Genomic DNA, 14,464 nt, shown 5'->3' on the forward strand with positions numbered 1-14,464 from the left:
TTAAAAAATAAAATAAAAATTAAATAATCATTATATAATAAAGGATATTTTTATCTTTTTATTTTTATTCTTTTCTTATTTCAAAGTTATTTTTACCAACAAAACACTGTAATACGTCATAATAATCATTCCTGCTCTATTTTATTTATCATATCAAACTACGTAATACTTATTATATTCTATTTTCATCTCATTCTATTCCCACGTAATAGCTATTCTATTACATTCCATTCCTGTCTATTCTGCGAACCAAACGTGCTATTTAGGTATTAAAGTGTAACAAAATGTTTTTGAATATAGCGTGTAACAACAATATTTTTTTAACATGATGTGTAACAATAATATTTTTTTTAATATGACGTGTAACAACCTAATTATGACGTGTCACATATTTTTGTATATGGCTTATAACAACCTAATTATGACGTCACATGTTTTTGTACATAGTTTGTAACAACCTAACTATGGCATGTAACAACCTAATTATGACATGTAACAATTTAATCATGACGTGCCACATGTTTTTGTATATAACGTGTAACAACCTAACCATGACGTGTAACATGTTTTTGTATATGATGTGTAATTTCATTAAGGGTAATTTTATCCAATTTGATTAAGAATAGTTAAAATTATAAAAAGAGTTATTTTTAAAAACATCTTATTTATAAGGATTATTAATAAAAATACTCCCATATTAAATTGCCCATAGCTTAAGCTAGCTAACTGTTTATGATTTCATACTGCATTCCTCCGTTTTGAATTCATGAATGATCAAAGACACAATTGTCTATCTTAAATTGAGCGTGAATAATTATTGAACATAGGGTAGGAGTAAGTATAATTAATTCATAACGCATCCTTTGGTCTACACAAACCTATATAATTCTGTTCATAGTTTGAATTGTAAAACATGTCTTATATATATTTGAAAAAAAAAACCCTTAAAAGTCATGTATGAATACATTAAAGTTCTTCATTAATTTTTCTAATATATTCATTTAGTCAAATAGCATGCACGTTTGGTAGTAATTATTTAATGTTTTCTGGTACTAATAATTCATTTCACGATGTGATACTAGCGAGGATGTCAAGTCTCAAACAATAAGTTGGCACATCCTAATAATTTTACTCAAGTAGCTTTTGGGTGATGGGTTTTGAACATGTAACTTGTTGGTAAATTTCCTTCAGCTATCCCAGATAATTACCTTGTCCAAAATCCTGTTTTGACACGATGGGCAATAGGCATTGCTATAAGTCTTTGATCATATCCTTCACTAGCTAGTGCTCTCGGATACCATAACTTGATACCCTAGCTCTCCCTAATAAGTAACGAAGGCATTGTCGAGCTGCTGTTGGCTAGCTAGCTCGATCGGTCCTCTCCTTCAGCTTGCAGTTGACCGCACAACCAGCACCATTCCCATGCCGTCAATACTGCATGCACTATAATGTAAATGATATTAAATAAATCTAATTATCCTACGTCCGAAAGGGGGGCGGAAAATGACATATATACTTTAATAAATCTCTCCCTTTTACTAATATAATTTTTGGTCTCTTTCTGCTTCGTTTTTTCCCTCTAATTTGTTCAATTTGGATTCATGAGTTATGACTTGTTGAGACTTATTTGATCACTGATCAATGCATCCGTTCGGGGGTATGGGTTCGCTCATTGCAGAGATAATTAAATGCTAAAGCTACTGCTTCCTTCTTGAGCAGAGACGGCGATACTGTTGTCCTTCTTTTAGCTCCATGGGCGAACTGTTCTGATGTGATCTAGTCCTTTTGTCCATCGGCCATTAGACATCTCTCTGCCTAGCATTAATATTTAATTGTTTCATAATTTCATTATAACAATTCATCAGCCTAGGGCCCAAGTCTATCTCTTTGTTCTTAATAGTAGGTAAAACTATACTGCATTTGTGATATTAAATGAAAGACAAAGGTAAAATACTAGTACTAAGATTCTCTCTATGCTCAATTTATCATTTTTCTCTGTGATAAATCTCTACTATCTATAGTTAAAAAGACAAATTGATTATTGAGAGCTTCAAATTACAACATCCTCGTTGTTTTGCTGGTATTAAAAAAAAAAAAAGACAAGAAAAGGAAAAGAAGAAGCAGGTATGGGAATGGGAGTGTCAGTTTCTTGGTAGAACTGACAGATGCTCTCCAACAAAAGTTTCTTGAAATAATCTGGTTGGTGATCTGCCTTGTTTTATGTCACTGTTCATGAAGAGGAAAAAAGGTACACATGACCAAATTGAATTGGCCACGCAATGGGATGGTCATCAAACTTATCATGATGATCAATTTTCTTAAAAAAGAATATAAAAAATGTTTTGATCAGGAGGAATTGATTATTAATCAATGATACTGTCGGGAAAAGACCCCACTTCACAGAAACGTTAATTCTTTCCAGTCTGTTCGAAATTGTACCTGCTAGCTTATAAGTTACTCTAACTGTTAAAAACAAGACGTGATCATTTTATCATCAAAACGCAGTTTTATCGTTTTCTCAGCTTCCAAACATGGTCGGAAAATTTATGTCTTCCTCTGTTGTCTGAAGAATAAAACAATACTGGAAAATGGGTTATCATCAAAAACCGCAGTACCTCTCCAAGACCCTTGAACAAGACCTCCTCCTTCCTCGTGTTCTTGTCCTTCGCTCTCCCTCTGTTCCTTCTTTCTTCTTCTCCAAATCCCATTTACAAGCTCATTTCCATCTCGTCGACCCGCTCGACTCGCCAGAGCCAACTCACTCTTTCCTCTCCCGTCACGCTGCCTCGGTGCTTGCCCTTCTCTGCGTGGCCAGCACGCGCGTCTCCTCGGAAACTCTTTCCCTTCTTCCTTCTTTGAAGCTCGTCGTGGCCTCCAGTGCTGGACTTGACCACATCGACTTAGGAGAGTGCCGCCGCCGAGGCATTACCGTCACCAGTGCTGGTCAAGTCTTCACAGAGGATGTTGCTGACTTCGCTGTCGGGCTTCTCATCGATGTTCTCCGACGAGTGTCAGCCAGTGATGGGTGTGTTCGGGCCCGGTTGTGGGCCGAAAAGAGACCATTCCCGCTTGGTGTAAAGGTGATTATTCTTCTCAATTTTCAAATTATTGCAAAGAGAACATACCCGCAAAAGTATTGCTTGATAGTACTATAAAAAACATGAGACCCGTTAATTTGTTAGTATCACGAATTCAATTGATGATTGGTGGTCTTAAATTTCTTCTGAAAAGAGGTGCCTTGCCTTGTTCTTATCTCTATAATGAAGAAAACCTTGTTTCGCCAAAAATATAATGAAATTTTAAAAGAAATTAAAGAAATACATAAAAGTATATCACGGAATATCACGTTGGAGATTTGTCAAAGTTACTATGATAATCAAGATAGTGTGAGTTTGGGCATTCTATTCTCATGTTTCTTTGTTGAATGCTAGATATATATATTTATATATATAATCCTGATTCATGGTTGCGTTGCAGCTGGGTGGAAATCGAGTTGGAATTGTGGGACTTGGAAGAATTGGGTCGGAAGTTGCAAAAAGGCTGATAGATTTTGGCTGCAGCATTGCCTACTGCTCGAGAAAGGAGAAGCCATCTGTCCCATACCCTTACTATTCCACTGTAAGTGAACTTGCGACAAACAGTGATGTTCTCATTCTTTGCTGCTCTTTGACAAAAGAAACTCACCACATAATCAACAAAGGTGTCATGGAAGCATTAGGGAAGGAAGGAGTGATAATTAACATTGGAAGGGGGGCTCTGATCGATGAGAAGGAATTGGTGAAGTTTTTGCAGCAAGGGCAAATTCTTGGTGCGGGTCTTGATGTGTATGAGAATGAGCCCCATGTGTCGCAAGAGCTGTTTGCAATGGAGAATGTTGTTTTGGCTCCTCATGCTGCTGTCTACACGCTAGAATCCTTTGCAGCATTGCAGGAGCTGGTCGTAGGGAACTTGAAGGCTTTCTTCTCCAATAAGCCTTTGCTTACACCTGCTCAACTTGAATGAAGGGGCTGCCTCTTCGATAGCACCCTTTTGTGACAATGTTGATATCATGGTTTAGTCTAATCTAATACAGAAAATTCTTATACCTGCATGGTTCAGTCTAATGTTGCAATTGGTGGGAAGCGAGTTGGGACTGTGGGACTGGGGAGAATTGGGCACGAAATTGCAGAAAGGCTGATAGCTTTCGCCTGCGGCATTGCCTACTGCTCGAGAAACTAAATTAACCCATTTTCAGCACTAAATACTAATTTTTCTTTTTTTTATAATTGAAAAAAAATTCAAACCTGCTTTTAAGGTAAAAAAATTATGCATCAATTATTAAATTAAATGTTCATATGTAAATAAAATACTAATTTACATATAATAATTATATATTCAAATAAAATTACATTTTAAATATTCCAATTCTTAAAAAAAAACAAGTATTAGTAGCATTTAATTTCTTGCATATCTCGAACGCACTTTTAACTTTCATTACTTTCAAACGTTAACAAAAAAAAAAAACAATTAACCAAACAATACTTCACTCGTTTTTTATCGTTTTACTTGTGGGGCTACGCATGGTCCATGGAGCTAGCCTGCCAAACTTAAAAGGAAGGAAAAAGGAAACTGCTGTAAATTGTATTGTTGCACCAGGTGGCTAGCTATGTTTTTGTAGGCAGGCGACCGACACACTATTTTACCGGTTCCATGTATACGTGTTACTTTATCGAGATGTCAGTATGGTTGTCCGGTCCAAAATATTGGGGGTTGAAAAAAATAAGTTGGGTCAGATTAGCTTAATTTTTATACGAGTCATCAAAACTTCAACTTAATTCAGCTCTTGTTATCTCATTGATCAAGTTGGACCAGTTTTTTTTTTTAAATAAAAAAAATTATTTTTACAATTTTATTTAACAAAATTTTTATTAATAAAATTATTTTATAATTTAACTCATAAATTAAATAATAAAAATATATTACAAACAAATAGATTACACAAAATATAAATAAATAAACAAATTACATCAAATATAAATAAAATTTCAATCTTTAATACAAATTACAATTTCATAAATATAAGTACATAACCAAATAAATTAAAACTTCAAAACTCATTTATATTCTCATTAATTCTAATCCTCATGTAAAACATTTGAATTTTATTTGGATAGTAATGATATCTAAAGATTTAAATCACTATCATCTAATATTCATTGTAATAAAACAAAAAGAGATAATGAGTTTAAATTTTAACTAAAATTATTAATTTGACAAATAAAAATGAAAGACATTAAAATATATATAAAATAAAAGATACTATTTGTAACTAAATTATTAATTTTATATATCTAAATATATAAAATTATTAATTTAATTTTTTTTTCCACTTGCAGAGTTGATTCGTATCAACCCGAGACAACCTACTAATTAGATGAACTGATTTATTTAGATCAAATTTTAATATGAACTTAAATTTTTAAACTTCAACTCACCTTGCTTTCAATAAAAAATTAACCAACTCAATAAATCAGCCTAATAAATCATGTCCATTTTGACAGTTCTATTATTTTCCTTTAATCGTTTAGCTCGTTTTAGGTGTGCGGTTACGCATGGAGGTAGCTATCAAGAGCTATATTTTCTATATTATATTAATGGTATAGTGGTTATGGATGATCATGTTCGTCAGGGAATGGGCTGCGTGGCCTGTAACCAGAGTTGGACAAGTTGGAAAGTTAGATCCATTCTTTTCCAGCCCAACCAGTTATTGCTAATAAAGCTTTTCAAAAAATGAGAAGCGGATGCTTTAAATGGCATTGAATTTACTGGTAAGGTAGCAAATTTTACGATCATTAAATTTTTTTTATTTGATAAAAATTAGAAATGAAATTCATAAATATTAACAATTTTTTTTACTTTCAATATACACCATGTTTTTTTATCGCAAATATTAACCCATCTATCCACCAATAAAAAACGATCGAAGGGCGGTAAAAGACCCGACCTAGATGGGTTTCGAGTTTTGACCCATCCAAAAATGGGGCCATTTTTTTGGGCCTTTGGGGTATAAAGGTCGGATGCGGGCTTGTTTTGCCCGTTTGGAACTCAAATTCGGGTGTTATCCCAAAGATACCTATAGTATTTGACCTATAGTAGCTTTCTTACACCTTAGTATTCTAGTTGTATTATTTTTATATGTAATTTTATATTCAATTATCATCAATTTCTTTGTCAATTATATGAATGTATTTATTTTAAAAGGTTGCCTCCAATCCGGATCGAGTTGTCTTGCAACGGTAGGGCTCCAAAGATTAGGGCAAGACAATAACAAAAGCAACAACATCGTCAGCAAGACAACAACCACCGAAAAAAGAAACGTTTTTGCTGTTTGATACACCAAATCCTCTGTAATTCCCGTCAATGGCTACCAAAGAAACTGATAACCAGCAACAACGCTCATCGCAAGAGCTACCTGTAGTACTCGTAAATCGTCTACCATCATTCAGGTTGCCTTCCAAGCCTCCTTTCGAAGACGATCTACTTTCTCACTTCCACCTCCTGGACCCTCACGACTCGCCTGAGCCATACGACTCCTTCCTTTCCCGTCATGCTAGCTCCATCAGGGCTCTCATCACTGTTGGCACCACGCCGGTTACCGCCGAGTTTCTCAATCTTCTGCCTTGTTTGGGGCTTGTTGTGGGAACTAGTGCCGGTCTTGATCATATCGACCTCCCAGCTTGTCGGAGTCGAGGCATCGCTGTTACTAATGCTAGCTCTGCCTTCTCCGAGGATGTAGCAGATTGTGCTGTTGGGTTGTTGATTGATGTTCTTAGAAGAATTTCTTCTGCTGATCGATTTGTTCGTGGCCGGATGTGGCCTGCTAAGAAAGAGTATCCTCTTGGTTTTAAGGTACATGTTCTTTTCCTTTACAGGTTACATCTTTTTATCTGGTTTTTCTTTGCAGACTAGCTACTACTAGCACTCTGTAAATTTTGTACAGGTGGCAGTGGCGCCTGGTGTTGCTAAAATTTTAAGCCTGGCATGAAATTAGGATAATTACTAGGGGTAATGGATGTCGAATAATTGATGGGTGAATGCATGATTGAGTTTCCTAAACTGGAAAATTGGCTTGTCAAAAGTGATTGCTATATATAAGGGCTAATTTATGCGGCAGAATTCTCTGATGAAGTCTGCTAAAGTGAAAACTTATGCAGAATATTGGACAAAGACTAAATACATATATAAGTCGAGAAATTCAGTTGAGGAAAGATCTTTAGTTGGGACTTATACTGATCTTGTTGAACCTAGTTAAATAAAATCTTTGACATTTCAAGACAGAAATGGCTCAATAGCTTAAAAGCTAAGTATTCAAATACATATTATCCTTAATTAATTAAAAATAAAAGAAATAGTTGAAAATTAATAACTAGGGCTGAGTAGCGATCGGTTGCAACCGGGCAACCGACCGCAACCGTCGGTTGTTCTGATCGGCCTCGTCGGCTATATTAGTTTTCTTCCATTCTTCAACTGGTGCTTCATTTTCAGGCCAAATTACTGCCAATCATCTATTCTAGCAAGGTAAGCTATAGGTTTTTTTTTGTTAGTTATTTTGTGAAAATAACAAGAGAGAGAAAGCTTGAGAGAATAACTTATGGAGGTTATTTCTTCACTTCACTCCCTAAAACCGAAACCGATTTTGGACACAATACAGTTCGGTCGGTTGAAAGAGCTTAATTTTTTGGTCGGTTTTATTAAAAACCGCATCGAAAACAGACCTAACCGAAATTTGCTCTCCCCTATTAATAACATTGTGGTAATTGAGAATGTATAAAAAATTGAGATTACTAAATAGGAAAGTGAAAAAATATGTTATTTTATTAATTATTTTGATTTTTATATATTTTAATGAGAAATGAGATAAATAATTGAGAATTAATAGGGTTAAGTGAAAAAAAAGGGATATTTATTAGATATGAGAAAATAAGTAGATATTTTATTAATTATTTTAATTTTTATAATTTTTAAGATAATTAATTATATTGTTATTATAAAATTATGAGACTTCTTAAAATTTAAGACTAAAGTCCTTGCTTTAGTGACTTTACCCACCAGCCAACTCTGTTTCAAGGTCTCACCACCGATATTGTAAGTTACAACTGAAGCAGTTACTACTGATACAGAAATCAAGTTACCCAGGTGGTTGGATTTATTGGAAAAAAAAAGAAGCAATTCCATGAAAATCTTTGCTACTGGGATCTTCTGTCTCCCTAGGAAATAGTAATTCAAGAAGGACCATTGCTCTGGTTATGATGAGCGGGTAGCTAAGCTGCTTGATGCCTTCAAGATGGTTAATGCATTATTCTCTGTGTTCTCCTTTGTCCAACCACTGGTTGTGTATCACAAAAATTAGAGTTGAGTCTCCCAAGGAATCAAACTGTTGGCCTTTAAAATGTTACGGTACTTTGTCAGTAACTTAGGATCAAACGTATTCGTTTGAAGCTGTATGAGCACCTTTTAATGTATAGGGTTTAACAAATCAAGGGGGAATCAACACGTCAATGCCAAGACATGTATAACGTCAGGGGCCTTTTTGTTTGTTTTTCATTTTTCTTTTGGTTTATAGGGAGCAAAAGCCAAAACAAAAACCCAAATTCAACAGAAATTATTGAAGAACAATGACCACATGGGCCCATGTGATGGTGTATAATTAACTGAAAATACTGGACAATATTTACATTGATAACTTAATTGGATTCAAATCTAATCGCAAACTCTGTTTTGTTGATCATAAATGGGCTTTTCTTTGGGACTGCAAGAATAGATATTGACAATAGGTGCATGCATATACAGGACAAATGCAATAAATCAGAGAATTATTGAAACATAACGTAACGTTGCTGCATGCAAATCCATTAACCAAGTCGATACTTTATGATCTTTTTGAAAAATGTTGATTCGAATACGGTATTCTTCATAATATTTACTAGCATTAGAACTAAGCTGGGAGTGCTATATCTTTGTGCTTTTGTGTTTCATGAGCATGACTCTTTACATTTCATCAAGGCATTAGATTCATCCTATTTGGTCCTTATGAAAAACAGTTCCAAACTTCCAATTGCAGTTAAGGGGAAAGCGAGTTGGGATTGTAGGCCTGGGAAGCATTGGTTCTGAAGTTGCAACGAGGCTTTCGGCCTTCGACTGCAGCATTGCCTACAGCTCAAGGAAGAAGAAGCCATCCGTTCCATTTCCATTCTATGCTAATGTTGGCGACCTTGCATCAAACAGTGATGTTCTCATACTTTGTTGTGCACTGACAGAGGAAACTACCCACATTGTAAATAAGGATGTCATGATAGCACTAGGGAAGCAAGGGGTGATAATCAATGTTGGGCGTGGTTATCTTATCGACGAGAAGGAATTAGTGCAGTGTTTGCTGCGAGGAGAAATTGGGGGTGCAGGTCTTGATGTGTTTGAAAATGAGCCTAATGTGCCCAAGGAGCTATTAGGACTTGATAATGTTGTGTTGTCTCCACATCGCGCAGTCATGACCCCCGAATCCTTTGAAGCATTGCTCCAGCTGACCGTTGCTAACTTAAAAGCTTTCTTTTCAAACAAACCTTTGTTATCTGTAGTGTCAAATGAATGAACTATCCAGTCTTTAGCTGCAAGGCTTCCCAAGCTTCCCAGCTTTGGCATCTTTGTAAGTAAAAACTGTAATATTCCAATAAATGCTTCGTGAAGAAAGATCAACATTTGGTTAAATGTCAAATGCTAGAGTGTTGTACCCAAAAACATGTTTATTTCTTTGTTCAGTTGTCAAAAATGATAGTACTACCTGCCATGTTTTCGGCCTAAGAGAATGGGAATGTAACTGAAATTTTGGGCTTTTCATTTTTCAAAAAGTCTCATAATAGGTTAAGCTCACCAAACAGACCAAAGGAGAAATGAGATAATTATTTTTTGAAAATTAAAAAGTATAATATTTAAAAAAAGTATTCTAAGTATTTAAAAAATTTTAAATAAATCTTTATATTTTTATTGTGTTCAATCAAATTTTATATTTTTATTTTGAATCAAATAAATTTTTATAATTAATTATTGATTTAGTCAAAATGTAATTTTGTTATTTTATATCGCGTTGCACTAATATGACATGTTAATATATTATAATTAATGAAAATATAACACATTGATGTATCATAATTGATAATAACGTGATATGTTAATTTAACATAATAATATAATCATATAATATTTTATACTTTTCATATTAACGTCATGTCCAATTAATTAATTATTAATCATAAGAGTTTATTTAATTTAAAAAAAATTCAAAAATTTGATTGAATGCAATAAAATAATAAAAATATATTTAAATTTTCATAAATAAATTAATTTTTTTTTAGAAGTATATCAAAATGAAATAAAATAATAATAGTTATTATGTAATTTGATTAATGAATAAGAAGTTAACATTATTCTAAATTTCTAATATTTGGTTAATAAAAATAATTTTGAAATGATTAAATAATAAATGATAAAAGTATAAAAAAATTATTATAATTTATCAATTTTTATGTTAAAATATTAAAAATTATTAATTAAAATTTTAATATAATTTTTAATTTAAAACATTAATTTTTTGATCTATTTCCGTCTGCTTGAAATATCTATTATTAAGGAGATTGATAATAGCTATTTGGATTTTCCCAAAATAGATATTTCTCGAAACGTTCCGTTCAGCAATAGAGGGAAAAGGAATAATAGCCGTTCGGCAACCCAAACGCGCTGTCAAAGAAAATGAGAAACAAAGGCTTCAGCTTCAGGGCCTAAGGCTCCAAATGGCCACCGTCAAAGAATAAGAGCTGCCACTGGTCCTAGTGCGCCGCCCACCCAACTTCCATTTCCCATTTAAACACCGTCTCGAAACCCACTTCCATCTCCTCGACCAGCTCGACTCGGTACCTCCCGAGTCGACTCACTCCTTCATCTCCCGCCACGCCCCTTCTGTACGGGCCCTCCTCTGCGTGGACCCCACTCCCATCTCCCGCGACCTCTCCTCCCTCCTCCATTCCCTCCAGTTCATCGTCTGCTCCACCGCCAGAGTCGATCACGTTGACCTACAAGAGTACCGCCGCCGGAGCATTGCCGTCAGCAACGTCGGGAAGGCCTTTTCCTCCGACGTGGCTGACTTGGCTGTAGGCCTCCTTATCGATGTTCTCCGTAAGTCTCCGCCGGAGACCGGCACGTTTGGTCTGGATTGCGGGCTCGGAATGGGGAATTCCCGCTTGGATTCAAGGTTATTTTTGGTTCTTTGCTGGTTAAAATTTGTATTATTTTTTTTCAAAAAAAGAAATCTTTCATGTGATTGAGTGGCGGGGTTTTGCAACAATTTGGTTGATTATTGTAAAGTTTACAATGAAGGGTACTTACAATTTAAGAAATAGAGTTCCTTTAGCGAAACTACTTTGTTCCGTTGAATGATCTCTTTAAACTGAGTAAAACTGGCATTCATTGTGGGATCCATGGCAGTCGGACTTGTCAGCAGTTCTGGGGCATTATGAAAGAATGCAACTATTTTAAAATATGATAAGGAAAATAACAATTATCTAATAAAAATGAAAATGACAAATCATACTCTAGTTAATGCTCGTAGCTACCAACAATGGCCTTTAGAATTGCGTCATAGAGGGTTTTAAAGCAGTATTTGATAATTTCTAGTTGGCTGGAGTGGACTAGTAGAGTTTGACAAGTTCAACAGAAGCACGGATGGTTGGCCACTGCTTTGCAGGAAAAGTTTGATGGCCCCCCACTCTGCCATGTTATTAATACCACTGTTTGTTTCGTATAGGCTAAGCAGGGCTGTTGTTTTTGTCTGCCATTTTTCTTGTTTTCCCAGTTCTGCTTGTATCTTTATAAGGCCATTGGCCCCAAACATTATTAAAATGGGGTGAAGCATGGGAGATTCCATTGTTGGAATTTTCTATAATTGTGATATATCTGAATTGTGGACTTTTTTTGGCATGACAAAAACTATAGTGATCCTCATTCTTCAACACCACAGCAGGCCAGCACTCCCATCCCTTCCCTTCTATCACATTATGCACGTTTTGTTAGAAACTAATTTATGAGTTTCTTTTTAAACATCATTATGGTGCAGTTAGGAGGAAAGCGAGTTGGAATAGTTGGCTTGGGAGGCATTGGTGCTGAAATTGTGAAAAAGCTTGAGTCATTTGGCTGTGCTATTTCCTACAACTCAAGGAGGAAAAGGCCATCTGTTCCATTCCCATGGTATAAAAATGTCTATGACCTTGCAATTAACAGTGATATTCTGATTGTTTGTTGTGCACTGACCGAAGAAACTCATTACATAATTAACAAGGATGTCGTGACTGCCCTGGGAAAGGAAGGAGTGATAATAAATGTAGGGCGTGGGCCTCTTATTGATGAGGAGGAATTGGTGCAGCTTCTGGTGAGAGGTGAGCTGGTTGGTGCAGGTCTTGCTGTGTTTGAGAATGAGCCTGATGTTCCGGGAGAGCTATTTTCCTTGAATAATTTAGTCCTGTTTCCACATTGTGCTGTTGCAACTCCAGAATACTTTGATGCCTTGGAGGAGTTGATCCCAACTAACCTGAAAGCATTCTTTAAGAGCAAACCTCTGCAGTCATTGGTTGAATTTGAATGAATGGACAATTCGTTTATTTCTGGTTATGATTTTTAGGCCGCTAAACCAAGAAAGTCTGTATAGTAGAGATCATCAAGTTGACACATCAATATGTTTTGGAACAATACCAAGTCTAAGGTATCACAGTCTCTGCAGCTTCTTGGAATGGCCGTGCTGTGAACTTATATGGTAAGGGATTATAATGTTAAGCTGGAAAGCTATCCCAACCGCTAGTAGTGTACGTTAAATTAGGAAAAAAATTGTTAGAAAGTTCATTTTCTACTTTCAGAAATCAAGTTGCTTGCAATTAACGGTTGATGCAACCTTAGAACATCGTTTCTAGAAGCCCTTTAAGGCTTTAACATGAAAGTGATGTATGGATTGCAGATTAGAATTTCTGAGTTCGGAGATCTGGGGTGGATAAGGTTTCCTATAACTTGCAGTTTGTATTTTGATGATCATTGATTGCTTATGAATCTCTATCCTTATGGATTTTTGACCTTGTTTGTTTGTCCTGTATCAATACGCTGTAAATTTTTCTTGATGAAAAATAAAAGCTTGCATGGTACTGTGGGGCCAAAATTATGTTTGACAATTGACAAGGATGCTTTCTTGGAAGCATTCTCCATAACATCCGGGCATGACCAGTTGGTCCAGTCCTTTACCCTCGATTCAACCAATGCCAACACTCTTGTTAGTGGCCACGACTGGGTTAGCTTTTTCTATTTTTCCTGTAGGCTCGATTCGGCAGAGAAGGGTAGAAGTATTTGGTTTTCTTCTAGCACGAGATAAATACTGCAATTCTTTTTCTTTTTCTTTTTATATATTTATTATAAATTTTGAAGCAATTGAATTCAAGTTCTTCTAAATCTCTCTTTGTTCTATTCTTACCATTTTACCATTTGAAAGATGTTCGGGTAACAATCTTTTTTCATTTTAATTAGAGAAGGAAAATTCAAAATTTACTCTTTAAATAAAAAATTATATACTAATCAATAAATTAAATGTGTGATGTTCAGGTAAAAGTTTTTTGTTACATTTTGAACATTTATATCTCTGCTTTGAAAGATGTTTTACCAGGGAACCCAGCACCATTTTCACAGCTGGGTCGTTATAATGCAAAATCTATTAAAACTACTCATGATAGAAAATCCGATCGCGGTTGTTCGGCATCAATGGTCCTGTTCCAGCAACTTAAAGCTGCCAACTATCAGTCCACAAATTCAAGAATGCATTCGTGATTTTTTCCACAGAGAGAAACAATAGTTGGAGAAGTAAAATAGGATCACAGAAGAAGCTATCAGTTTAGTTACAGAGCTTTTGTTTGGTAATACTGAACATTCAACACTGTGGAAAAGTTGAAAGTTGGACAGTTCTGTGCAAAAAAATTTAGCAGATTCAGCCGCGAAGCACAAGTCAAAGACAGTACCGCTCGCCTTGTCTGTTGTTGAAAGAAAATACGTTGATGATATGGGAGGTCTTGAAAAAGTTTTTCTTTCCCTGAAGAGTATGATTTCGAAAGTTGACTGGTTGACGGGCACGCTTCACAGAACCGTTTCATCCGCCTCATTCACTTGCTATTGAAGCGATCTGCACCTAAGTAATAGTACTAGTTCTTTCTTCATTATTGAGACTACTTAATAGTTATACTGTTAGCATGGCTGCTTGACCTTCACAGGGCAGAAAATGCCCCCAACACAAAGTTATACATATCAAAATCTAAACGACAATTAACCGAGTGCCACTGGGGACAATTTACCTTTTGTTAATTTCCTGGGTGTTCGGAATAAAAAGAACGGAAGGGAGGCAAAAACTTGCCTG

The 14,464-nt window shown here is 35.4% G+C and overlaps 2 protein-coding genes and 1 pseudogene across 2 annotated transcripts; all 3 read left to right on the plus strand.

The window, feature by feature from the left end:
- Nucleotides 2,473-4,090, plus strand: LOC18606413 (glyoxylate/hydroxypyruvate reductase HPR3). Its single transcript, XM_018116896.1, has 2 exons — nucleotides 2,473-3,080; nucleotides 3,478-4,090. Exons 1-2 carry the CDS (start codon nucleotides 2,589-2,591, stop codon nucleotides 4,000-4,002), a joined length of 1,017 nt encoding a protein of 338 aa, XP_017972385.1. The 5' UTR covers nucleotides 2,473-2,588; the 3' UTR covers nucleotides 4,003-4,090.
- On the plus strand, nucleotides 6,244-9,839 carry LOC18606414 (glyoxylate/hydroxypyruvate reductase HPR3). The gene is made up of 2 exons (XM_007040002.2): nucleotides 6,244-6,888; nucleotides 9,101-9,839. The coding sequence occupies exons 1-2, from the start codon at nucleotides 6,400-6,402 to the stop codon at nucleotides 9,623-9,625; spliced, it is 1,014 nt and encodes a 337-aa protein (XP_007040064.2). The 5' UTR covers nucleotides 6,244-6,399; the 3' UTR covers nucleotides 9,626-9,839.
- LOC18606415 lies at nucleotides 10,821-13,007 on the plus strand (annotated as a pseudogene).

The sequence above is a fragment of the Theobroma cacao genome, chromosome 3, assembly GCF_000208745.1.
Source record: "Theobroma cacao cultivar B97-61/B2 chromosome 3, Criollo_cocoa_genome_V2, whole genome shotgun sequence".
Taxonomy (NCBI): domain Eukaryota; kingdom Viridiplantae; phylum Streptophyta; class Magnoliopsida; order Malvales; family Malvaceae; genus Theobroma; species Theobroma cacao.